Source organism: Mercenaria mercenaria, chromosome 3 (assembly GCF_021730395.1).
Source record: "Mercenaria mercenaria strain notata chromosome 3, MADL_Memer_1, whole genome shotgun sequence".
Lineage (NCBI taxonomy): Eukaryota > Metazoa > Mollusca > Bivalvia > Venerida > Veneridae > Mercenaria > Mercenaria mercenaria.
Window position 1 is genome coordinate 76,773,140 of NC_069363.1, and position 27,450 is coordinate 76,800,589.

At 34.3% G+C, this 27,450-nt stretch overlaps 1 protein-coding gene across 11 annotated transcripts in view; it reads right to left on the reverse strand.

Moving 5' to 3' along the window:
* LOC123524327 (nuclear factor 1 X-type-like) overlaps nucleotides 1–27,450 on the reverse strand; it is a 119,719-nt gene that overhangs the window by 44,469 nt on the left and 47,800 nt on the right. For 10 of the 11 annotated variants that reach the window (XR_008370293.1, XM_053538969.1, XM_045302430.2 and 7 more), the window contains 2 exons: nucleotides 11,360–11,515; nucleotides 9,011–9,386 (listed from right to left, as the gene is read on the reverse strand). Coding sequence is in view for 10 of the 11 variants with exons in the window: in XM_053538969.1 (XP_053394944.1) it covers nucleotides 9,011–9,386; nucleotides 11,360–11,515 (532 nt within the window). In the remaining variant the exon portion in view is untranslated. Of the gene's footprint in view, nucleotides 1–9,010; nucleotides 9,387–11,359; nucleotides 11,516–20,106; nucleotides 20,620–27,450 lie in introns of those variants that run through there. The other variant, XM_053538971.1, reaches the window with a different exon arrangement.

Genomic DNA, 27,450 nt, shown 5'->3' on the forward strand with positions numbered 1-27,450 from the left:
CATTTTTTTAAACATTAAAAATTTTAAGCATACCAGTATCTTAGGTCAAGGTCAAAATGTTTTCAAAAATAACGTCCAACTGTTAAATATTCTCTTTTGTGTGACCAAAGTCTTCATACTTTAATGCTTCTTTTTAACAAAGTATCTGCGACCAAAATAGTATCCTTTTTTGTTCTGCGATAAGTAAAGTTCCATGAAATATGTCTCAAATTTCACGGAGAAAATGGTGAAACTGGGAAGAATTCCTATACCTTAAGAAGCTGTAGATACTACGTATTGATCAAAATTGCCATAAACAATGGCCATCAACTTACGATATACAAATTAATGTGTCCCTATAGGTACAATATACTCCAAACATGCTCAATGCATTGTTGTTAACTAGTGAAAAATGCTGATCTATGTAGGCCATTCGATATAGAATGTAACTCAGACTCGGGAAATTTGCGGCAGCCGAATATGGTGATAATATAAACATATTATATAGGCAGAAAGAAGAGGACTATCCCTTGAAATAAGACAGTACAATATCAGCGATTCTTAAAGGTGAACTACGCTCACCATATACTAAAATATTTTATCATTACATATTTATTTCAATCTGGAAAAACCTATATATTTAATTTGGCTAAATATTATGAACTTAACTGTGAAAGTACATGTGAACACAAAAGCAGCCATTTGTTAAAAACAACTTCCATGCTTTTCTTAAGTGGTTTCATATATTTATACTTTGTTTTACCTTTAATTTAAAATAGTCTGTACTAATTTAAACCTAACAAACTACTCTTTTAACAGGTGAAATTGCTCTTACTTTCAAATATGAAATTTGGGCATAATATGTCTTTAACAAAAACTTGCTTGACATTAACTAAATTGTTGATGCATGCATTTGAACTGGAACCGCAACTGACACTAAAGAAACATCTATTTCCCAAAAAGTCCCATAATAACTTGTAATATTAATGGTATTAAATAATCAGAAAACCAAAATTAAATTTCAAGATTTTTTTTTTGTATTACTAGGCAGCTTAACAAATTGCTCTTCACTAAATATCAAAATTGCCAAAAATATTTTAAAAACTTTTTCCCTGATCATCGTTTTATCTGTGTCACATTATTTTCACAATTTGTGAAATTTAATTCATAAAAGAAACAAAAAACAACTTCTTTTTTTTTTTCAACTAATGTATAATTTTCTGCAATGTTGCACTTTTTTACCCAGAATACACGGTGCATTTTTCGTCTAACATTTCTGTTGTGTTTTTTTTTCTACACTAGATGACAATGAACTTTTTTTTCACAAGCTCGTTTCAAATCAATGTCATTTAAAATATCACATGGACTATAAATAACAATTGGTCTTCGACTTTACAATGGCATTTAAATACCAGTAAACAAAAACGCTAGCTTTACCGACTATTATCTCCCGATTTATGAAAGATTTTTGAAAAGATATCTTTCACGAGTGAATAGGGAAAAAAATCGTAACAAAAGAAATATTGTTATTTATCAAAATCTGCAAACCGACATTTTATCTGAACATTTGTAATGATGTAACAGCAACTTTGAATATTATTGTACTGTAGTGTACCGGTATCGTAAGACCCTTAGAATCGCCTGATCTGTATTTATACAGTATAAAAGTTATCATTTCTTAATTTGAGATTTTATTTATACCATTCAAACGAAACAATATATCTCTTTAAGACATGCAAATTGATCAATACTAAATTTAAAGTGCTTGTATGAAATTTTAATGATTATAACGGGTATCGTATATCCGTGTTTTTTTTTCTTCTGATAACTAGAACTTTATCAGCAAAACTAACTTGTAACACTTACAAAGCTATTTGACTTGCAAATCAGTCAAGTTCAATACCATTCTAGTACATATGGATTTTTCTTGCGTAATCTTCAAGATTAAAAAAAAAACAACCTCATTTCAATGTGTAATAAAAATGCAGTTTCATGAACCATTTAAAGAGGATCATAAGAAGTCACACTTTTCCTTGGATCAGTCTTTCCTTTCAGTTGCAAATAGTATTAAAAATTTTGTCATTATATTCACAAAATGGAAGAAAAATTAAATCTTATAATTTCTTTGAATGGAAATTTTAGCTAGCTTCATTTATCAGTATACAATAATCAAACCAAAATTAATTTTCTGAGCTTCAGATCTATCTGCCCGAGAGCAATGGTATATATAACTAACTAATATCAAAGTAAAGTTACGGTAACAAAAATTGTTATGGAGAAGAAAATCTATCCCTTTAAGTTTTATATGCTTAAATATAAGCATGCCCGATTAAAAGATCACTGATATTTATTTACATATAAGGTTAAAAAATATTTGAACCGTGTCAGAGATCCGATCAGATTAATTGTGTGTAAAACGTTATGTGCAAAATTAGATATTATGTATATCGTAACTAATTAAGAAGATTAACGGATCAAATTGCAAAGTAAAAATATTAAATTTGATATTCGTAACATGTCAAGGTCATTAAATCCCATTGAACAGTAGAAAAATGATAGTGGCACAAACATGCCAACTTGACAGTTTCTACGATACGCTGGTCAGTAAATGGTGTCCATAGAAATATGTGTCAAAATTCTACGTCTCATGTTTTTATTACCTCGTAATCTTCTCATGTGTATTGTCATTTAATAAAATTTTAATGTCCTTTTTTAAAAAACCTTTAGTAACTAATTAGGCGTAAAAAAAAAATTGTTTGTTTCCGGTATCCCGACCTACCCTAAATTTTTGGCCCGACCCAAATGTTTTTATGGCCTTGGAGAATATTTTTTTCAACTTTTTAACAAAAAGATGCAAAACTGCATTTTTTATTCTTTAAACATGGCCAGTGATGTTAGAAATCAACTTACTGATGCTCTAAAGGCATAACCCCCTTATTTGTAATCATTTTTTGACAAAAAATTAATTTCTGAAAAGTCTCCGTTAATAAAAAAAATTTTCAAAAAAAAAAAAAAATTCCGACCTACCTACCCTAATTTTTTTGAGCATGTTACCGGAAACAAAGAATTTTTTTTTTAGGCCTTATGACACTCGTAACATTAAAGTCTCGAAGAACTAAAAACCCCTTACATGAGAACCCCTTCCTGATACTGTCCCACCTCTCTGCTGTCACAAAAAGCTTCAAGTTTTATTAGGAATTCCAACCAGTATTCCAAAGTACCCCTTTAAAAACAAAATCATGAATTATACCTAGGCAGAGAAGATAAACTGAAATTTAAAAATTTTAATGTACCAACCAAGGCTTCAAACTTGGAACCGGCCACCCACACGTCAAACCCCTTCAGACACAAACCTCTGATATTAGACCATTTTAAGGATAACAAATGAAAAAGCAAAGGTACGCCTATAATTAGATCATACAAGACGTGGAGTCTCTCCTGTCGACAGATCTGTTACATTTCAATATGTCTATCAATAATTGCCACTGTCTGCTGTTAATGAAATGAAGCCCCAATCATTTTCAGAGAAAATATGCCCCAGCAAATTATCAATCACTTCTACTCTCATCAACGGTACAACTCTTCTATGAAATTATCTCTGTCTTTCAAATAAAAACTTTTTTTCCTATCTTCCTATCTTCCCCCCCCCAATACTTTGAAATCATAAATATTCGTTGGGAACTAATTTTAGTGGACCTGGTAGTTTCATTAATTCAACATGTTTAATTCCAGACATATTAACATGTACCATGTTATATTTCTAAAGTGGACTGTTCCATCATTCAGTCTGGACAGTGCCACTTACTATTCAAAGGGGGGTTCAATGAAAATGTACTGAATGAATAGCAAACAGTGCAGACCATAATCAGCCTGCACGGATCTCATGGTGGTGAACATATGTGCCATGTTACATCAAAATCCCTCCATGCATGAAGAAGAAATGCTTCGGACAAACGAATCCGGACTGACGCACGCAGCCACAATGCAGGCATATACACCTAACAGCCATTTGGACAACTGTGTCTTTGCTTCCACAAGCGGGCTTGACAAAAATTACTAATTCAGCAAAATTTTGTAATTATTTTAAACATGACTTTTCACATAAATGAATGAATAAAGCTGCATCTATCATAAGCTTTGAATGTACATTTAGACAACTGTTGTAGAATAGACAACACGTGTTACCATAACACCATCCCAGTTTTTTTCTCAATGTGCTATTCTGACAACTTGTATATTAACCAGTAGTTTGTTTAAGCATTACTTTAGCCATTTGGGACGAAACTTTATGCAAATGCCGTCAATTCATTACATTTCTTTCAATTCGCCATTGCATCTAGACCTGCTTAGAGGCCCATAAACACACAATGGTAAATAATATATAAGTATTAACCTTACATAGATAAATATATAGACTCCCATGTTGACAATTTTCTATGCCGAAAGGAACCAATCAAACACAGTAAAAGTAGATAAGAATGAACCTTCCACACTGTAATTCAATTTTTTCTTTAATTAAAATTCCGAGGAAAAAGTTGCTATAAACAGTTACAGTACTATAGAGAGCAGCATGATGTTTCTTAAAGATGTCTGAAGCTCGTTACCCTACATTTCTTTGTCCTTCCCCCACCCCATCCCCCTACCCCCCATACCCCTCCAACCCCTATGCTATATCTTAATTTTGATTTTTGTGACATTAATCATAAAAGTCTAAAATTCTATCAATAAAGACTCCAAAAGTCCACAGTTAAAAAAAGGTACCCACTATTATATAAAATAGTTCATATATTGTGGGCACTTTTTTTAAAGACAGACTTCTGGAGTCTTTCTGACAGAATTTAGAATTCAGACATTTAAATACAGATGTAATGGAATGCTCATACGTACATACTTCTGCTTACAGCACTGAGCTTAGACTTGTATGTACAACAGTAACCAGTTCTACAAACTTATAGAACACTTAACAAAATGCTTTCAGGACCTACATTAAATCCTGCTGTTATCACACTCTCATTCCTGATGCAATCTGAACCCATGACCTCAAGGATGGAAGTACAATGCTCAACATTACCATACTGCTGAGTTTCTTATGAAACCTGACACAAAACAGATGTCAAAACGCTCAGCCAATTGCAATGAACATCAAATAAAGTTCTGCCCTTTTATAAACATGGATATTTCAAATCTCTCGACTTTTCAGAACTTGATCACAGCGCAGTTTTTTATCAACACTTTTTTTTACATCAGAAAACACTATTTGTTAACGTATTTTAAAGATAGGAACTTTCAGAAAAAAAATCAGGTTACTAGACATATTAACAAAAGTAGCCATTAACATCTTTAAAACATTTTTGATTTTACGATTAACTTATGTCTGTTTTATTATCTGTTCTCCTTCTATTTGACCTACTCCTGTATGTAACGGTTCCTGCCGGTTCCTGGCTTCCGTTCTAATTAGGTTTCAAGTAACCTGTATAAAGGCTAATTGGAAAATGGTGTTAGTTCAAGAGATTTTACCACTAATCATAACATTCCCACCTGGTTAGAAGACTTCAAATATTACCCCGATAATTTGGTAAATAGAAATAGCTGCTTCCCTGTGCCTTGTAACAACATAAAGTACGTGCCTTGTAACAACATAAAGTACGCAGAATACTTTTCATGTGGATGGCGACCACTATATCCACTGTTCCTTTATAATTTTTTTGAACGACTTATATGTTTATCGAGGTTTAGTACAAGAGTTGTGTCATACTTTAAAAGTTATAATATGCCCAAATTTCAAATTCGAAAAAAATTAACAAGTAAACACTGTCTAAGTAAGCTCAAGATAGACATGTTTATGTGTATAAAAACTGAATTAATCCATGAATTCAAGGAACATTTTAGTTCCGAATTTAAATAACAACTCTTAAGACTGCGAAAGAAAATTACCAGTGAATGTATAACTTTCATCTTCAATTGCACTGTTTTGTTTTTGTTGGTAAATAAGCTATAATCAGTGCTTGACACTACTTTGCAGAAGACAAATAATGTGGACTAATTTTTGCGATGTTTGTGACTACGTCAGTCCACAAAGCTTTTTTTCGAACGAAACAAAATAAAAATTTCCTTTTTCTCCCCTTTTAAATAGCTGTTTAAAAATTTATACTGAACGACAGAATTTTATGCCAACAAAATGATTTTATAGTAAGCTATTAGCAGCACTTGATGTTTCTTCGAGAAGTTGAAATGCTTTAAATTACTACCTGGAGCTACCTGGGACTACTTTGCATACCGATTACATTTTTTACCTGCCAAAAAATGAAATTTCTAGTCTTTATAATTAATGTGTTTTTTCTCTTTCATTACAGAAATAATTAGCCTGCATTGGAAGAAAAATTTCATTTTACATATGTAAAAGCACTTAACTGGTTGACTTTCCTGAGATCTAACAGACTATGTGTAATTCTTTTCAACATTAATAGGCAATTTGTTGGGAAAAAAATCTCAAAAGATGTCATAATAGAACTGCCGTTTACCCTATAGTTAGTGTTTTATCAACTAGTGGTTTTCACACACGGAGATAAAAATGTGATGTAATTCAATTATCTGAAGTGTGTGTTGTGTTTTAAGCTGATAGTGATTTCTTGAACCTTCTCTGCATTGAATTGTTCTTTCTCTGCCGTTGCTCTTTTTTTTTCCGGAACAAATAAATCTTATTTCTTCCTAACATCATAATACTTGAATTCTAGCCTTCAAAAGTTGTATGCCAGCAGATGCAAAAATTTTTGTTCATGATTGATAAAAAGTACTGGTAAATACTGTGAAATTGATTAATTTCGTGGACAAGCAAAGTTCGTGGTTTAGACAAAAATGACATTTCGTGCGGATATGAATTCATGGATTTCAGATTTTGAAAATAAAATTAATAGGAATTTTAACTTTCTCATTGGACTGGTTTCTTGGACTGACTAACCACAAATTCACAAAAATTAGAATATTTATCATTTCACAGTATCATATAAAGTAAATGACATATGAGCCGTGCCATGGGAAAACCAACATAGTGGCTTTGCGACCAGCATGGATCCAGACCAGCCTGCGCATCCGCGCAGTCTGGTCAGGATCCATGCTGTTCACTTTCAAAGCCTATTGCAATTAAAGGAACTGTTAGCGAACAGCATGGATCCTGACCAGCCTGCGCATCCGTCTGGATCCATGCTGGTCGCAAAGCCACTATGTTGGCTTTCCCATGGCACGGCTCATATACTGACATCTGATTACTCCAGTTGGAGCTTGATTACCTTTTCTCCGTACATGCAATTTCTACATTCCCCCACTGTTACGGAAAGGCCGAGTTATAATAGTCGAAGAATGCCACTATTACATCAGAGAATAAGCGATTGCTTGTTGTAATTTTGTTAACAAATTAGAATCTTGTTAATAATATCTCCTAACTCACTGAAATGTTCTGTTGTTCCTTATTATCTACCATCACAATGATTAGAAAGTTCTTTTTTCCATTTTTAAAGCACAGGCATGTTGCATTGAGATTATTTATGTCTTATTGTTTTGGGGAATATAGAAAACTTCAATGTCCTCTTCTTAATGTACAATGTATGTATTTTTGAACTGATTAAATTATTTTTGTATTCTGTACCACTATTGTCAGCCCCTGGTAGTGGTAAGTCATATTAAAGTTTTTCACTTCAAACCTTAAATCGAATTCATGAAAGAAACGGAAGGAAGACCAGACATACAACTAGAAATGTGTCCATGGGACACAGATGCCCCCACTACATGACAAAGGAAACAGATAAACTTTGGGAAAACAATACGCGCGACAAAACATTAAAATGACAATTTTTTCCTAGGTAAGGGGCCATAACTCCTATAATACTGAATGAATCCAGACGCGAAACCCCAGGTGCACAACTACACATGCTGACCAACATTCCTGTAAACTTTGGTGACTCTACGTCAAATACTTTTGGAGCTAGGCGCGACACAACACTAAAATGACCAATTTTTACAAAGTCAGGGACCATAACTCCCACATGACTGAATGAATCTGGACGAGAAACCCCAGGTGCACAACTACACATGCTGACCAACATTCCTGTAAAGTTTGTGACTCTACGTCAAATACTTTTGGAGCTAGGCGCGACACAACATTCTCGGAAGGACGGAGACAAGGGCAAATCTATATATACCCCCACCCCCAAAGTGGAGGCATAAAAAAGCGTATGCACTGATAAAAATTGAAATAATTATAAGTTAATTATTTATTTAAAAAAAAATCATTCTCTCTAGGAGGTTTATTTGAATTAACCTACCCTTAACATGTCCAATTTTGTACTTTTTGACTGTTGAATATTTTCTACTTTGATCAAGAAATACATGTAATAAAGAAAATTGGCTGAGTTCTTATTAAAAGTTTCTCAAAGATTAAACTACTGAAGATTTTGATGCTTATAAATGAAGTGCCTTGAAAGCACCTTCATAGATAAAAAAAGTCCTCATTTGGTTTTCATGAAACGTGTGATTTTGTTAAATACAGTTAAACCTGTGTTAAGTAGCCAGCAAAAGGAGTACATAATGTGGCCACTACAGCAAGGTGGCTGTTTTAAGTCAGTTGGAAAATAGAGCAAATGTGGGAAGACTGCTGAATAGCAGCTTAACCCTTATCATGCTGGACATGATTGATTCTGCCTTTGCGACCAGTGCACATCAAGATCAGCCTGCATGGAGTGCAGTCTGATCATGATCTGCACTGTTCGTCATTCAGTCAGTATCTTTTTTGGTACTCACCCCTTTTAAGAGTTAATCGTATTGTCAAATTGAAAGATGGACAGTTTTATTGTAGAAATATAGGGGGGTAAGGGTTAAGGCAAGTGTCAGCTTAATACTGGTGACCACTTTAGCAGGCTCCACTGTATTTTAGATCTTTTTTTTTTATATCTATTTCATTTTGACCAAAGTTTTACTCATTTTGGACTTAACATATATGCAGCTATATGCTTACACATCAGATTATGCCTATACTTACCATAACTATGTATAAAGTTGGCAAGGTAAAGATCTAGCTCCCTAACAGATACTGATATATGGTGAGGATTCACGCACAGATTCGGATGTAAACAGTCCGGTGACTTTTCAAGTCTTTCCCCGTCTGTGCTTTCCAACGGAATAGCTTTAAATAATATCACCATTACTAAATCCAGTCTCCATACTTTGTCTGCCTGTCTCAGACAGTCTATTCGCCGCATTTTCCCTTTCTGATCAGGATTACTTAACACACATAGTGGTGGTCTTTTACCCGAGATACTAAGCACAAAGTCTTCTCTACACTCCTGTGTGATGTCTTTTCGTAGTTTTGCCAGGAGCCTTGAGGCCCACTTTTGTTTGATTTCTGGTTTTTCATTCTGAAGATGGAAAAATACATGCTAAATATGTGGAACATATAAATTTGTTAAGTGACCTGATGAATATTTTGCATGCTACTGTTTGGAATAAAAATTTCTGTACCCAAGGTTATAAAGTGTATGGAACCATCTCATTTGACACCACTTGACACACAACTTTAGTTTTACCCTTTTCAGGAAAGTTCAATCCAGTTATTTTTTCAGTAATTAGACAATTTGAAGACAAGTCTCAACAAGAGCTGTCTGATGACAGCGCGCTCGACTATTTGAAGAATTGATTGAAGAATGGGGTCAAAATATTTCCACGGATATTCAGACAAAAGGAATAAATAGATTAGACAAACAATGTTCCTGTATTACTTTGATTTCGTAAGTCTTGCACTAAATGGCAATATATGAGCCAATTTCAAAGTCCAAAAAGGGCCATAATTCAGTCAAAATAGTTATGTTATCTTGCCTACAGATGGAAATCATAATGATAAACAAGTGTTCAAAGTTTAAAAGCCATATGTCAAATAGTTTTGACAAAACATGGACTTGTATGAAAACAGAACCAATTTCAAAATCCAAAAAGGACCATAATTCAGCCAAAATAGATGACAGAGTTATGTTCTCTTTCCTACAGATAGAGACTATTATACTAAACAAGTGATAAAAGTTTCAAAGCAGAATGTCAAACACTTTACAAAATATATGAACAGGTACGAAAAACTTAACAAAGATTTCTAAGTCAAAATGGGCCATAATTCAGCCAAAATCCTTGATGGAGTTATGTACTCTTGCCTATAACTGGACATGGTGATGGTAAACAGGTGTTGAAAGTTTCAAAGCTTTATCTCAAAAGACTTTGTCAATATATGAACTGGTACGAAATATTAACCCAGATTTCTAAGTCAAAAAAGGGCCATAATTCAGCCAAAATCCTTGATGGAGTTATGTACTCTTGCCTATAACTGGACATGGTGATGGTAAACAAGTATTGAAAGTTTCAAAGCTTTATCTCAAAAGACTTTGTCAAAATATGAACTGGTACGAAAAACTTAACCATGATTTCTAAGACAAAAGGGGCCATAATTCAGCCAAAATCCTTGATGGAGTTATGTACTCTTGCCTATAACTGGACATGGTGATGGTAAACAGGTGTTGAAAGTTTCAAAGCTTTATCTCAAAAGACTGTCAAAATATGAACTGGTACGAAATATTAACTCAGATTTCTAAGTCAAAAAGGGCCATAATTCAGCCAAAATCCTTGATGGAGTTATGTGTTCTTACCTATAACTGGACATGGTGATGGTAAACAAATATTGAAAGTTTCAAAGCTTTATCTCAAAAGACTTTGTCAAAATATGAACTGGTACGAAAAACTTAACAAAGATTTCTAAGTCAAAAGGGGCCATAATTCAGCCAAAATCCTTGACTGAGTTATGTGCTCTTGCCTATAACTGGCCATGATGATGGTAAACAAGTGTTGAAAGTTTCAAAGCTTTATCTCAAAAGACTTTGTCAAAATGTGGACTGGTAGGAAAAACTTAACCCAAGGTGTGACGCCGACGCCGACACCGTCGCAGACACCGTGGTGAGTAGGATAGCTCTACTTATTCTTCGAATAGTCGAGCTAAAAAACTCTAGCCTCTGATTTCTTAGCACAAATTTAAAATTGACCAATGGCAAGATTTCATTCTGAGACTGGTCTGCTTACTCATCTTCCAAAAACTTAGAACCTGGATATGGATAGCTAATGAAGACCAGCTTGTGTGTAGAATAAAGTCAGTTTGTCTATCTTCCTTTTAGTTAAATGAAATTTTTCCACAATATTCCAGTTAACAGTATGTAATTAAGTCAGTTAATGCAACCAGTGATCTACAAGTTGCTGACAATTTTCTTCAAAATGAATCAAGCCTTTTGGAGCCTTTGCACTACCAACTAGGCTAACCCTGCTTGATGTTCTATTAAGAAGACAAAATTAAGATCACCTGTAACTCGTCCTTGACCCTACGCTCCTCCTCCATTGACATTCGTTTCTCATGTTTCTTGAAGTGTTTTCTTTTAGCTGCCTGTAGGTTGAACCATGTATAGGAGAAAGACTTCACATGAGGCAGTAAAGCCTCAATAAACGGATGAAATTCATCCTGGAACGAGAAAAAATATACAACTTATAGTTCAATCTCTACAACAGACTAAACAATTTTTGAAAAGTTGATGAAATTTTCTCAACACTGTACACTCAGCTGGTTGCTGTCTCTGTCTTATACATTAAAAGCTTTTGAAGGAAACCAATTCCTCAGATGATTAACTAACCATAATGTAAAACTTGAAAATGATCACTATTCTTTAATACATGATCACTATTCTTTAATTAATGTGTAATTATTATTCTTTAATGTGTGATCACTATTCTTTAATGCAAGATATCAACATTCTTTAATGTGTGATCACTATTCTTTAATGTGTGAGCATTATTATTTTATTTGTGATTCTTTAATGTGTAATCATTATAATTCAATGTGTGATCACTGTTCTTTAATGTTAAGATCATTATTCTTAAATGTGTGATCACAATTCCTTAATGTGTGATCACTGTTCCATAACATGTGATCACTATTTTTTTAATGTGTTATCACTAATGTATGATCACTATTCCTTAATATATGATCACCAGTCTTTAAAAAGTGTGATCACTTTTCTTTAATGTGTGACCTTTCATGCGTGACTGCCAATCTCTTAATGTATGGCAACTATTCGCTATTCCTTAATAATGACCACTTTTCTTAAATGTATGATCACTATTCATCATATAAATTGTTATTTTTCTCAGATATCATTACCTGTATCATTAAACAAGAGCACCGCCTTGCGGGTGCTGACGCTCATCTGATTTTTTTTTTGTGTAATAGAAATATTGTCCTACCCATGATTTTCTAAGTCTAAAAAGGGCCATCATTCTTGCAAAAAGCAGGATAGAGTTATGTTTCTTGATGTTCAGTGTCCACTTATGATGGTGAAAAACTGTTGCAAGTTTTAAAGCAATAGCTTTGATAGTTTATGAGAAAAGTTGACTTAAACATAATACTCAACCAAGAAAATGATTTTCTAAGTCCAAAAGGGGCAATAATTATTGCAAAAAGCAGGATGGAGTTATGTTGCTTGCTGTACAGGGTCAGCTTATGATGGTGAACAAGTGTTGCAAGTTTCAAAGCAATAGCTTTGATAGTTTAAGAGAAAAAGTTGACCTAAACATAAAACTTAACCAAGAAATCTGATATTTTCTAAGTCCAAAAGGGGCCATAAATCTTGCAAAAATCAGGATGGAGTCATGTTTCTTGCTGTACAGGGTCAACTTATGATGGTGAACAAGTGTTGCAAGTTTTAAAGCAATAGCTTTGACAGTTTAGGAGAAAAGCTGACCTAAACATAAAACTTAACCAAGAAAACTGATTTTCTAAGTCCAAAAGGGGCAATAATTCTTGCAAAAAGCAAGATGGAGTTATGTTTCTTGATGTACAGGGTCTGCTTATGATGGTGAACAAGTATTCCAAGTTTCAAAGCAATAGCTTTGATAGTTTAGGAGAAAAGTTGACCTAAACATAAAACTTAACCAAGAAATCTGATATTTTCTAAGTACAAAAGGGGCCATAAATCTTGCAAAAATCAAGATGGAGTTATGTTTCTTGCTATACAGGGTCAGCTTATGATGGTGAACAAGTATTCCAAGTTTCAAAGCAATAGCTTTGATAGTTTAGGAGAAAAGCTGACCTAAACATAAAACTTAACCAGGCAACGCCGACGCAGACGCCGACGCCGACACCGACGCCGACGCCGACAACCGCTCAAGTGATGACAATAACTCATCATTTTTTTTCAAAAAATCAGATGAGCTAAAAAAGGAATTTTGTAACCGTTATAAATCAAGTGAATGCTTCTATCAACCAAAAAAAATTTTCTTACAAAGGTGTAGTCCATAAAAAATTAGAACTTATACTACAAATTTGGGGAAGCCCAAAATTGTTTCCAATATATTTGAATTTCGCTGCATTTATACAAGTGGGCATCATGAGGACTGATTGACAGCATAATTCTCTGTCATAGGTCTGTTCCTCACTTACTGTTGTTTATCATATGACTTCCTTCTTTGCTTTTTTGAATATACAGAGCAAAACCATCTGTTCAACAAAAATTAGCCTTCCAAACAAGACTCCACTCTTCAGATGACCAGTATTTCAAACAAATAAAAAGCCTTAGAGAATGACCACTCTAAACATCACATTATGTACAACAAATACAAAATTAAAGTATCACTTATCAAACACAAATCCGGCAATGACCTGCAGCCACCTTTTGCAGCCCTAGGTTTATGTCTGAAGGGCAGAAATTGAACCAAGCATTAATTTATACTGTCTGAAATATAAATAATCGCCTGTCCTCTTAACTAGCTATCTACCTTTTGAAGACGGAGAATTTACATCCAATTACTGTAATGTTTTATATACTTTCTTACACCTACACCTTAAAGGTGGTCTATCCGATTTTAATCAAATAACAGTTTTGTCGGACACTTTAGGTTTTCTCTGTTAACGTCTCATCATTTAAGCTTTAACTTATGCTCATCGAGTACTTACAATGCATGCTAGATTTTCACTGAAACTATTTCTTAAATTTATTTTTTCTATCCTGGTTGCCCAACCAAGATAGCAATCTTTATTCCATTGTGTTAATCAAGAGTCGCGCCGACATCATTTAGGTCCTATGGCGAATGTTTCAGTTTTTTTACACATGGGGAAGACACCATGTGCCCCATCATGCCTTGTAATGGGCATCTGGGTAGCAAGAGTGACCACCCACCTTCCATTAGAATTCTACGCCCCAAACAAGGGTTTGAACACATACTGGTGCGGGGCAAGTGATTCAAAGTCAGTGACCTTAACCACTCAGCCATACAGACCCTCCAACAAAGATTATTTTTCTAGTGTAAGTATAAATTTACATACTGATACCAATATAAAAACAGTTGTATTACAATTGTCAAATATTTACATTTAAGTTATTTGTTAAGCCAAAATACATAAGAAATGCAAGTTTGTATTTGTCAAATAATTATTACCTCCCCATTGCTAATCTAGGTTGTGCCACAGACGTATAATAAATGGGTTCTAAACCTACACAGTATAAAACCCTGCCTTTTGGTTCAGATTGTTGATATACCCAGATATATCTTTAAAATGAAAATTAAGTCTAGAAATTATACCGAAATCGGAAGAAATACTTAGCTTTTTTAAATACATGTACCTTAATATGAACAATTAAACATACACTTCTAATAGGAAGTTAACTCTAATTGTTATGGTCTTATGGACAATTTTGTTCCTTTTAAGACCACTAACAGAATGTAGGAAAATAGAAAAATTTCCTAAAATGTTGCACAAATGAGAATGACCACCTTTAAAACCTGTTATTCAAATTGATGCAAAGCTCTATCACCTTTATGTTGACATTACACTCTTTTGGGATGTTTTTACTTAACAAAAAAACACCTTATAATTTCATATATTTGTATGTGCTGTTATTTGTAATTTTGCACATGTATATGTCATTATTTTTAATGACCATCATTATCTTTAATTACTGCAAAGTTGTAAACAGTTACAGAATGGTACATGTACAACCTGGAGCAATGATATCTTTTTCCTAGGTACAACTGTTACTTTTCTTCATCTAATGTTTTTAACGGTGTATGAGACAAGTAATTTGAACAAAATTTCAGAATTTTTTCCAAACTTAAGAAAAATCCCCAAGAAGCTGTATCAAAAACAATGATAGCTTTATGGACCTAAACCAAGACAAAAATGGCCGCATTTACATTAAACTACAACTAGTTTCAAGCTTTTGATGGTGGACGAAGATCCCTGGTGCCCCTTTGTGTATCTTTTCAGACACCGGCAGACACATTGGTGCAACCACATACCAGCTGGATGACCTCCTAACACAAGACAATTTTGTACCCAAAGCAAAGTTTAAATTCCACAGCGGCCTCAACTTCTTGGACATGCAGGAAGATTACATCATCTAAACAGCATATAAATTTTATTTCATAGTTACCCCATCCAACATTACAAAGAAGCTATTTGACCTATATAATCCAAGAAAAAAAAAAGCTTTCAAGAAAACTAGGTACAGATACAGAACATTCAGGGAGTAAACCAGCATGTTTAATTTGCCGTGAAACAATATCCAGGTGAGCATGTTCTATAAGAGATGCATCAGATCTGAATGGAACTGATACAAATCTTTGATCAACATGTAGATAGGACAGGTACCATCTGTTTAATATACAACATTCTGCTATAGGCTACTTAAAGAAAACATTCCAATCAGTTGAACAAGTAGCTTCAAATGGCTGCAGACTGTATGATAATGAAGATAAAAATGTTATCATTGCATTTTGTTTGACATGTCAACATTCTGAGCAAGGTAATGCAAAGATTGTTGATACCCAGTATAACTTAAGTGCAACTGGACCAGGGTCTCTCTAAACTATTTTTAACCTTTAGCATGCTAGATAAATTGTCATCTGCTGGAAATGTCGTCTGCTAAAATTGTAAAGTTCATTCAATTTGCTCCAAAATTGGAAGAAATATTGTCAGAGTAGCAAACAGCTTGGAACCTGATCAGACGTCGATTTAATCGGCGTCTGATCTGGTTCCAAGCTGTTTGCAAAGGCTGTTAAATTCGCCTGCAGCAGGCTAAGGGTTAAAAGACCATACCCTGACCTAATTTAACACTGCAGCTACCTAAACCTTTACCCTGCTAATTTTCTAAACTGGACTGGCCTATCATTCAATTTGGTCAGTACCATTTATTATTTGAAGGGGTGTTCAGTAAAAGTTTACTGACTCTAAAGATTAAACGATTGAGATGATCATACTGAAAGCTGAAAATATCCATCACATCATTCAGACAGGGCAAAACTCTTATCCAGATATGGTAAGAATTTCTTAAATCTTGTGAGTACATAGAAGACGACATACTGTAACTGACTGTCATGAGAAGAAGTTTCAGACTGTAATACTTGCAATATATAATGAAATAAGTACTTCTATCATTCATGGAAAGTAATCATGATGTTTAAATAAGTCTTGCTTTATTGCAAACTATCAAACTTAAAACCATATATACATAAAATATTAAATTTCGTCAGAATCTGTTACTCTGCTGCAAACTTATTCAAACATATATGAAATTTCATCAAAATCTGTCAAAAGTTCTAGTAGAATGAGTAATAGAAAAGAGAGAATTTAACTAAGTCCAGCACCCAATAGCCAAAATTTGCACTGGTCATTATTCAGAATTTTAGATATTAGACCAAGTATACAGTATTAGTAAGACTTCCAGCCCATATTTGGGAGAAAAGGGATGGGATGGCTGCTAAATTATACCAGATCATAGAATAAGCCATCCCGTTAACCAAGTGAGTAACGCTAAACATCCCGACTGAACTCCGGTAAATGAACAAATCATAATATAAGCCAAGTGAAGGTTTATGTACAACTAAAAGTCATTCATAATGATAAAGAATGGCAGATAAGATCAGTTGTAAGCAGTATGTATACAGATGCATACATACCTGTGTTCACAGAACGCATTTACAGCATATTTCTAATACCCAGCTGAACTATTACACCTTGTCTTTGTTACACATGTACTTCTCATTGCTCTTTCTCTCTCATTCTCTCTCTCTTATTTTCTATATGAGCCGTGCCATGAGAAAAACAACATTGATCCAGACTAGCCTGCCCATCCGTGCAGTCTCAGGTCAGGATCCATGCTGTTCGCTTTCAAAGTCTATTGCAATTAGAGACCCCATTAGTGTACAGCATGGATCCTGACCAGACAGAGGATGGGCAACTGTTAGCAAACAGCATGAATCCTGACCAGCCTGCGCATCCACATCCTGTGGATCCATGCTGGTCACAAAGCCACTATGTTGGTTTTCTCATGGCATGGCTCATATTTTCTCCCAACAAACAAAATCATAAGCATGCAAACTTTTGTTTCGGAGCTCCAGGCACATTCCACAGGAATACAATCAAAACACTGTAAAACTTCTAGAAATGTTGTATGGGAAACTACACTTGGATATATCAGTTTGCTACATATATTTGAAAACCTTGTTTTTCAATAGTTCTTCAATCATCCAAAAGTGAAAACTTAAGGTAGCGGACCCACAGTGACAACCAGCAATGACTACTTGTAGAAGCATTTGCAGTATGCGATTAAATTTATTGCAATTTTGGCATTATCTGGTTGTTACCAAAAACCGTGTCATTGCAAGAGTTATATTAACACCCGAAGAATGCCGCAAAATAGCATACGAGAATACGCTATATAGCATGGAAATCATTGAATGTGACTTCAGGGTCCACTATCTTTAAAAACCTTTACCCTGCTATATTTCTAAAATGGACTGGTTCATCATTCAATTTGGACAATACCATTTATTATTCAAAGCGGTGTTCTGTGAAAAATTACTTACTGAATAGCGAACAGAGCAGACCATGATCAGCCTGCATGGTCGCATAGGCAGAATTACTTGCTGCCAGCAAGCCTAAGGTTAAATTATAACACAAGTTACCAAGAAATTTTCCACACGCAGCTGGATACATTTTTAACTTCAGAAAAAGGGTATTAATACTGACTGAACAAAGTACACAATCATATATTTGTATCAATCATTAAAGCAACCACTGGGACCAAAATAGGGACTTCCTCATTTAACGGTATCCTGAATAATGTTACAACCAAACTAAGAATGATGGCCAGTCTTTACATGACAAATTCCTTGAAACGACAAGAAAATACAAAACTTACTATCAATATTACTACCTCCTTATAAGGATTAAGCAGCTCAGTAGGGAGAGCATTGGTCTACCGACCGGGGGGTTGCAAGTTCGATCTCCGGGCGAAGCGTATGTTCTCCATGACGATTTGATAAAAGACATTGTGTCTGAAATCATTCGTCTCCACCTCTGATAATTCATGTGAGGAAGTTGGCAGTTACTTGTGTAGAACAGGTTTGTACTGGTACAGATTCCAGGAACACTGGTTAGGTTAACTGCCCGCCGTTACATGAAATACTGTTGAAAAACGGCGTTAAACCCAAAACAAACAAACATGTAAGCATGAATTTCAATTTTTCTCTCTGACATTCTTCACAGAATCCTCACTTTTGATTTTTAAAAAAATCTTCATCTTTAAGTGCTGACAGTTCCAAATGCTGAAAGAAATGGACTTCGCCATCAGTCACATCTCAAGAGCAAACAATACACCCTGACATGCTCCAGAAAATGTACAAGAAAACAAGGCGAACAAATAATATACCAAACTGTTTATTGCAGAAAATTTCTGTTCAGCTCTACCCTACCCAGCAGGCAAACCATGTAGATTTTTATTAAGAGATAGGGAAAGTTAAAACCTGCTGAAACATCAGATGAGCCATGCCATGATAAAACCAACATAGTGCGTTTGCGACCAGCATGGATCCGCACAGTCTGGTCAGGATCCATGCTGTTCGCTTTTAAAGCCTATTGCAATCAGAGACCCCATTAGTGAACAGCATAGATCCTGACCAGACAGAGGATGCGCAGGCTGGTCTGGATCTATGCTGGTCACAAAGCCACTGTGTTGGTTTTCCCATGGCAAGGCTCAGATGAAAATGATCTAAAATTGTAGCGCATCCCTGTGTGAGAGTAAGTGGGTCTTTTAAAATAGCAACCAGAAAACATGAAATAAACATGGTGGTAATAAAATTTTGAAAACATTGGCAAAAAATTGAGAATCTTATAACAAGTAACTTTATTATGCAATTTATAAAACAGAAAGTGTCAAGAATTGTTAAAACTTCTGAAGATTATATAGCTCATGTCTAGATAAACAAATAAAAACCTGCACATACTTAAATAGAAATTATGAAACTATAAAACTGCTGTTTTTTCTTTAAATTCACTTTTAAACAGTGTTTATATCTGGCAACTTAACTATTGATACATGGTGTAATATTCTTGCAGTACAAGACAGAGTCAGAACTGCCAAAAACGGACAAAGTCATATTTTTTAATAAGAAATTAAGAACATAAAATATATTGTCAACAGTGAACACAATGCACAATGCCATGTTCTAAATAATCAGCCACTTTATATCTTTCTTTATCATCTTCAGAGTTGTTAGGAATTGTATTTGATTAAACAATACAGGGTAACACAGTAGTTTTAAGTATGTTTTCTACCCGGCTATTGATCTCGGGTATTTATCTGAGTCTTAAAGTATTAACTTCCATTTAAACTAAATTAATATCCCAACCAGGTCATATGGTCAAAATAATCTTTGCTGACCATTTAATTCATTTGTTGACGGATAAATACGTAATTTTAAGCGCCTCATCGAATAAACCTGGGAAATGCTGTGTGAGCTTAAAAAAATAAGTACATCAAGTCTTGCGGTGACAAATTCTGCACATTTTTACTTTAATAGACTAAACAATGATGAAACACACTGTCAAAGTCGGACATGTCCTTTTTACTGCTTACAGTTAAATGCAAAACAAAAATGCCTACAGTAGCTTTGTATATAGACCTTTATGTTAGATACATGTCTCATTTAATCTACATTAATAATTATCATCTGAATATTTCTTACTGTATTTTAACAACTAAATAATTAATTTACTACCATGCTGGCATAGTCTGCGTACATCACTTCTCCGCCTCCACCCCACATCTGGATGCTGGCAATGTATAATCCTTTTATAGTCCCATACTTATTTTCCACAACAAATCATTCTCCATGTCACAACAGTAAGGTCACACTGTCTAACATTTTCCTATTCCATATTTTAATATCAACCAAAAAAATTAAGTGCAAAAATCCAACTTTCATCTATTCAACAAATTTATATAAAAATAAAAAAACACCTTCACATGAGAAAGCCAAGCATAAGCATTGGTATTAATTAACAATTAATCCGCCACATACTTCATAACAGTGTTTCGTTATTATGAGAAGGTATTTCATTTCTTCCTCTTTTTTTTTCAAAACTGTATGGTTACAACAACTACGGTGCAAAAAAAACTCTGTGTGTATAGTAACATTATTTGCTTGAATATTAGCTACCGTCAGTTAGAAAATGTACATGTGTAACGAGTAATAGAATATGAATAGCGGGGCAATCATAATAATCCAGCTATATTGTTCTTTCGTGTTTCCATTCAATATGTTATTATATTTGATCTGTGCGGCTAAGTCAGGAATAAATACGATGTCTACTCAACCGAAAATAAACCTTGTTAAATTACCCTAAATCTCCAAAAGGATGAACATTATGTTCAGACACAAACTATTAAGACATAAAACTTCTGACTTATGTTATTGGAGAATAAATATGATCAAATATTGCCGTGCTATGCAAATTTCACTCTATTTATCAGCAATTTTATTTATATAATACAGACGTTTTTATTTTATATCAATATTGGCTATATCCTGCGTTTTATCAAAAAGTTATTTATTTATAACGGTTCACAATATAGCAAACTAAAAGCCGACAATTATTTTCAGACGGTACATTTGCTGTCTGAATGAATGTGTGTCCTTATAAATACATAATTAGATGTTCGCAGAAATTGTTTCTTTAAATTATATTTATGGATTAATTCATTTAATGAAAAAAATATCAAACGATATACGATTAAGATCAAAGTAAGACTTTAGTTTAAGTTAGCGAGATCTTGACGAAATAAATTTTAAAGAATAAGAACATAATTACAGACTTTGCAGTCCGGAAAATAATTTTCATTACAATTTAAAATCAAAATTAATTTAGACAGAATGAAATGACACAGATAAATATAAATATAGTCCCTTTTAATAATTCCTACTCAATTCAGAACTACATTTTGCAATGTACATAAATTCTCTCATAAGAAAAAATAGTTCTGATATACAACAGACTTAACAAATTTTAAATAAAGACGTGTTCAATTGCTTTTCCCTTTCAAGTGAAAAAGGAAAAACCTATAATATTGGAATACAATGAAGCTCTGGCAAGCAGAGTTATATAATCTGACTTCTTCGGCAGAACTATTTTTTACAAAGTGTAATGAGACAGGCAGGGCATGCCTAACTGCCTTGTGGTTTTGGAAGCTCAGTGCTTAGTACTAGAGTGTAAGGCTTAATAATGAATTGGGAGGTAGCATGTTTGATCCTTTAGCAAAATATAATATCCTCTCCGGGGATTTTAGTTTTAACAGCCTCTGAGATGATATGCAACTACGTTTGAAATAACTGATACTCTACCATAGAATTAAATGTGTTAGTTGTAAGTTAATAACAGTCCGGGAACACTGAGTCTTGTTAGGCTAATTGAGATACTGTTAAAAAGCTAAGTAACACATAACAAATAAACAGAAGCCTGAGCCCTGAAGGTAAATGTCAATTTCTTCAAACGATACAGCCAAAACTGGAGGCAGAATGACCCTTTAACTGTATCATAGTAACCTTAAAGCTTTATTGGAATGATGGACATAATCCCCAGTTGGAGACTGGACTCATACTGATACTGTTTTGAAGCAATACATGAACACAGAACTTGGAGACAAGAGTCAACATTTCAACACCCGATTACCTATTTCTGGGAACTATTTGGAAACTGACCAGAGCAGTAACTGCTGTATTCAGAGACTGGCCTCCAAATTTTAACCCTTACCATGCTGGACACGATTGGTTCTGCCTTTGCGACCAGTGCAGACCAGGATCACCTGCACATCTGTGCAGGCTGATCATGGTCTGCACTGTTCGCTATTCAGTCAATAAATTTTCAGTGAAATCCCCTTTGAATAATAAGTGATACTGCCCAAACTGAATAATGGACCAGTCCATTTTAGAAATTTAGCAAGGTAAGGGTTAAATCACTTCTACTACTAATTTTCTCAAGAAGAAACTTTATGCAAAACTGAGTAGAAATAAAATGGTAAGTACGGTATGAACTAATGTTTCAAGAAGGGAAAATGGCATGCCATTTTCAGGGATCAAACTTTAAGTACTACCGGTATATTGCAGCAATCTAATTAAAATTTCTCTGAAAAAAAAAACCACTATCCTACAAACATCTACCTGAGAAAAAGGTCCTTCATAGTTTTCACACACAAATTTTTTTAAAAAGCTAGTAAAAAAGTTCATGTCAACAATCAACAAACAAAAAAAAAGCTATGAAACACCAGGTACATTGTAACATATTACTATTATAGCCTCTAACACAAAGACTATGAATAGTTCAAAATAATCTCTAATACAAAATGTTATGATGAGGCATGTTTTCCATTGCTCATGAGTACAATTCCAACATGAGCAAGATTTATCTCAATTCCGCACCAAACAGAAGTATGTTCAAGTGGATCAGACACATAAACCTTTCAACAATTTCACAAAACTTGGATAAACCATGATTTATAAAGACCTGCAAAGAGCAACTGATTGAAAAGCTGAATAAAAACAAAAGATAATCATACAGAATGTATATTAACACACTGGTACTACAGATAGTTATCAAAAGATTTCTCTTTGGGAGGCAATGTCACCCGTGAGGTAGCTGAACCAGGAAAAGCTGTTACATTATTTAAATAGAATTCTGATGTGCCTGCCGCCTGGGTACTGCTTCCCATATAGTTGAAGGCTTGATAGCGCAGTAAGTGCACTGTATGATTGTGAAGTTTTTTCTGTCTTTGGACAAGCCTTGTTAAAGAAAGAGACATTTCATAGTTGTGCTGACAATATGAAATACATTTGTACTATAAACTAGTCAGGATATAATTATCTACTTAGTACAGTAAGAAAAACAGCAGGAGGCTTTGCTCAGATTAGTTGCAAAATAACAGAAAAATATCTATCATTATAACTGGACATAATATACTTCTAGGTCATAATTATGCAAAATGGTTTTTCATTGTAAAATCATGCTTGATTACAAAAAAGCAACAATTCTAGGGATACATTCATTGATGGTTCTTATTATGCTTCCATGCCTGGCTGATCATGAATGCTTACATGTATTTCGCTTTTGGTTACGATACCTTAACCTTTAGCCTGCTGTCAGCAATTTTTTCAGCCTTTGCGACCAGCACAGACCAAGATCAGCCTGCACACCCATGCAGTCTTTTCATGGTCTGCACTGTTCGTTATTCAGTCAGTAAATTTTCAGTAAACACCCCTTCAAATGATAAATGGTACTGTCCAAATTGAAGGATGACCAGTCTATTATAGAAATTTAGCAGGCTAAAGGTTAAACACAGCACAGTGTCCGTGTTTCAATATTAGTCACTATTTACATAAAATGCTTCAACATATTTCCAGCATGTGTTTGTATCATAATACTTTAAAGAGTTAAAGCAGCTGTCTCAATCAATTTGCCAAAAACAAACCATTTAGTTCTCAATTTGTAACTTTTCACAACTTTTTTTCTCAAATTACATGTTTTCATGACTATCAAATATATTTACCAAATTACACAAGACGGAAATTCCCAATCTGACTAGTACAGTACCAGACCCATTCAACATAATAAAAAACACTGGACAGCAAAAATCAAAACTTAACCGTTCAGTCCCTGATCAACAGTATTGTAAACATCTTCCAGTGTTTGAAGAGAGTCCCCTGAACAGAACTTAAGGTTTAGGAGTATATCACCAAAACATAGAAATATTTTATAAATGAACAACTCGTTACCAATATTTTACCTGACCATTACATGTTCTGCCGTACTGTCCTGTACTAAAAATATTCTGAAAAAGTTGTCCCCCTTTGAAAATGAATACAATTTGTAAAGAAATAAAAATAAACAATTGTTATAACAATAGTTATGTGGAATTTCAACACTCGCACTAGAATATCAAAGAATACTAGATATCAAATCATGTAAATTAATGGGTGATATCCAGGTCTAGTACTCATATAGGAAACTAAATGCAAATCCAAGCAAACTTTTAGCACAACATGTTTTTAAAACCGAAACTGCCATAAGGAATAAATCTTGGCCAATCATTTATTTGGGTTTTACGGCGCACCAACACAGTATAGGTTATATGGTGCTGAACAGGACTACAAATTTTGGTTTCACATCTAGAATGTGTCTGTAGGACACAGGGTGTGCCCCCCACTGGTACATTTGTCACAAATAAGGGGAAATAATTCAAATGTTTGATGGGGTATTGCCTGAAAAAAAAATTATGAAAAGGATTCATTATTCTATACCACATAATTTTTGAGCTATGAGCATCACAAACCAAAAATCCACTATTTTGGCTATTTCAAGGGCCATAACTCAAGGTCACATTATGATAAAGACTCAATCAAGGTTTCATGAATTTACATTAAATACTTTTTGAGTTAGGCATATAATTTGGTGAAAATGTGCATTTTTGACTATTTCAGGGGCCATAACTTTAACATAGGGGGAGAAGCCAGCAAATAAATAAGAGGTATGCAAGTTAATATCATGTTTAAGACTCATGTAAGTTTTCATCCATTTATATCTTATACTTTTGGAGCTAGGTGCGTCACAAGATGAAAATGTGCATTTTTGACTATTTCAGGGGCCATAACTCTGAAAATAGGGGGCGGAGGCAGATAAAAAATAGGAGATGTGCAAGTTCATATCATGATAAAGACTCATGCAAGGTTAATCAATTTATATCAAATACTTTTAGAGTTAGCGTGTCACAAGGTGAAAATGTGCATTTTTGACTATTTAAGAGGCCATAACTCTAGAAATAGGGGGCGGACCCAGATGAAAAATAGAAGGTGCGCAAGTTCATATCATGCTTAAGACTCATGCAAGGTTTCATGAATCTATATCAAATACTTTTGATCTAGGCGTGTCACAAGGTGAACATGAGCATTTTTGATTATTTCAGGGGCCATATCCCTAAAAATAGGAGGCGGAGCCAGACGAAAACTAGGAGGTGCGCAAGTTCATATCATGATAAAGACTCATGCAAGGTTTAATCAATTTATATCAAATACTTTTTAGTTAGGTGCGTCACAAGGTGAAAATGTGCATTTTTGACTATTTAAGGGGCCATAACTCTGAAAAATAGGGAGCGGACCCAGATGAAAAATAGAAGGTGCGCAAGTTCATATCATGATAAAGACTCATGCAAGGTTTCATCAATTTATCTCAAATACTTTTTGAGCTAGGCGCGTCACAAACTTAGGACGGACGCACAGACAGACGGATGCATAGACAAGAGCAAATCTATATGCCCCCACCACTCATGTGGGGGAGAGAGGGGGGGCACAATAAAAACATGAGGTATGGAATCAAAATTTGCATACCTGCTGGAATCACAGAGTTACAGCAAAACCAAGTGTTAAGACCCTATTAGTTGCCCCTTACGATCATGCAAGGGCAAGAAGGGCAAGGCAGTGGTTCCAATTCTTTTCATACACAGATCGTCCCAGAACCACATGGGGCCTTGGCCAATCAATATTGACCTAAATTGGGTGGATCTGCGAAAACTGTGCACATTATAATATATCCACCCAATAAGGGCGGAACAAATACTAATGGGAACATAAAACAACTGAAGACAATCCACATTTTTGTTAACATCAACATCTGAGAAAGCAATGATCAAAGAACAGTATACCTGTAATGTTACATAAATTATGCACTTTCATTATATGCTGTCTGTATGGATGCTTCTCTCCCAATATACCTAGCACAACATGTACATGTATAATTTACCTGTGTTGCCTGCTTTTACACAAAACATAAAACAGTTTGAAACATATGTTTACATTAAGAGCTCAATATCTGTTAGTTCCTCGTTTTATTAGCTTTGAAATGATAATTATTATGGTAAAAGATGATAGGATTTATGTTTACTCAACACTTACGTACATAACCGATAACATAATGAGGAAGTGAAATATATATACCCTAAGCCATATACAAAGATTACTCCTTAAAGTAACTATTGTAATGACTAAAAAAATAAAAATTGTACAATCAGTGAAAATAATATACATTCAGGTTTTGTTCCGTACTTTGGTAAGATGACTGTTAGTTTTGAGAATAAATCTATTTTAGCAGCATCTTGGTCCAATTTTAGAGAAAAAAATACCATTTTCCCATCAGATAATTATATTAATACCAACAGCATATTTTGTTATTTTTCATACTAAATGAACCCTTTGCAGAGTATGAATCTCTTTTTAATCAAAATTAGTTATAGAAAGGATATTTTTTTATTTGGGAATAAGCTAAAATATCTGCCAGAAGAAAAAACTGCATTATCTAAGGAAAATTAACGATTATGATCATTATCAAAATGCAAACTCCTTTGCTTTATTTCTAATTTTATTTCCAGAACAGAGACAATTTGCCCTTATTTATCAAGCATAGGAAATTTCCTAGTTCTTAAACGTGACAAGCAATACTGAATATTCAAACTGTAGCCCTTATCATACTGGACAGTGGTCGCGATTGATTCTGCCTTTGCGACCAGTGTAGATCATGATCAGCCTGCACATCAATGCCGTCTGATCAAGATCTGCGCTGTTCGCCATTCAGTCAGTATCGTTTTGGTAAACACCCCTTTACACAGTTAATGGCACTGTCCAAATTGAAAACAAGACAAGTTCATTACAGCTATTTAGCAGGATAAGGGTTAGTGTTGCTTTTCTTTCTGCAATCTGATGCAAGTCACTTATTCTCACATTGTGCCGACTTCTTTATACTAAGCTTTCAACATATTTGATTGAAAACTTCCCTGAAGGGCTACTAATCCTGGACTGGATGCAACTTTGGCAGTCATATCCTCATGTGTACTATGAAAGTAGAACAGACAGGACAGATTATTCTTGGTTCTTAATTCTATTACAAGTATACAGATTTGTGAAAGTTAAAACAATTATGGGAGAGATCGTAGCAACTAGCTCAGTCTGTAGCATACAGGAAATATACTAAGCTTTCTCCCCTCATCCACTCAGCCATGGGTTCAAAGCCTAACACGTCTCTGA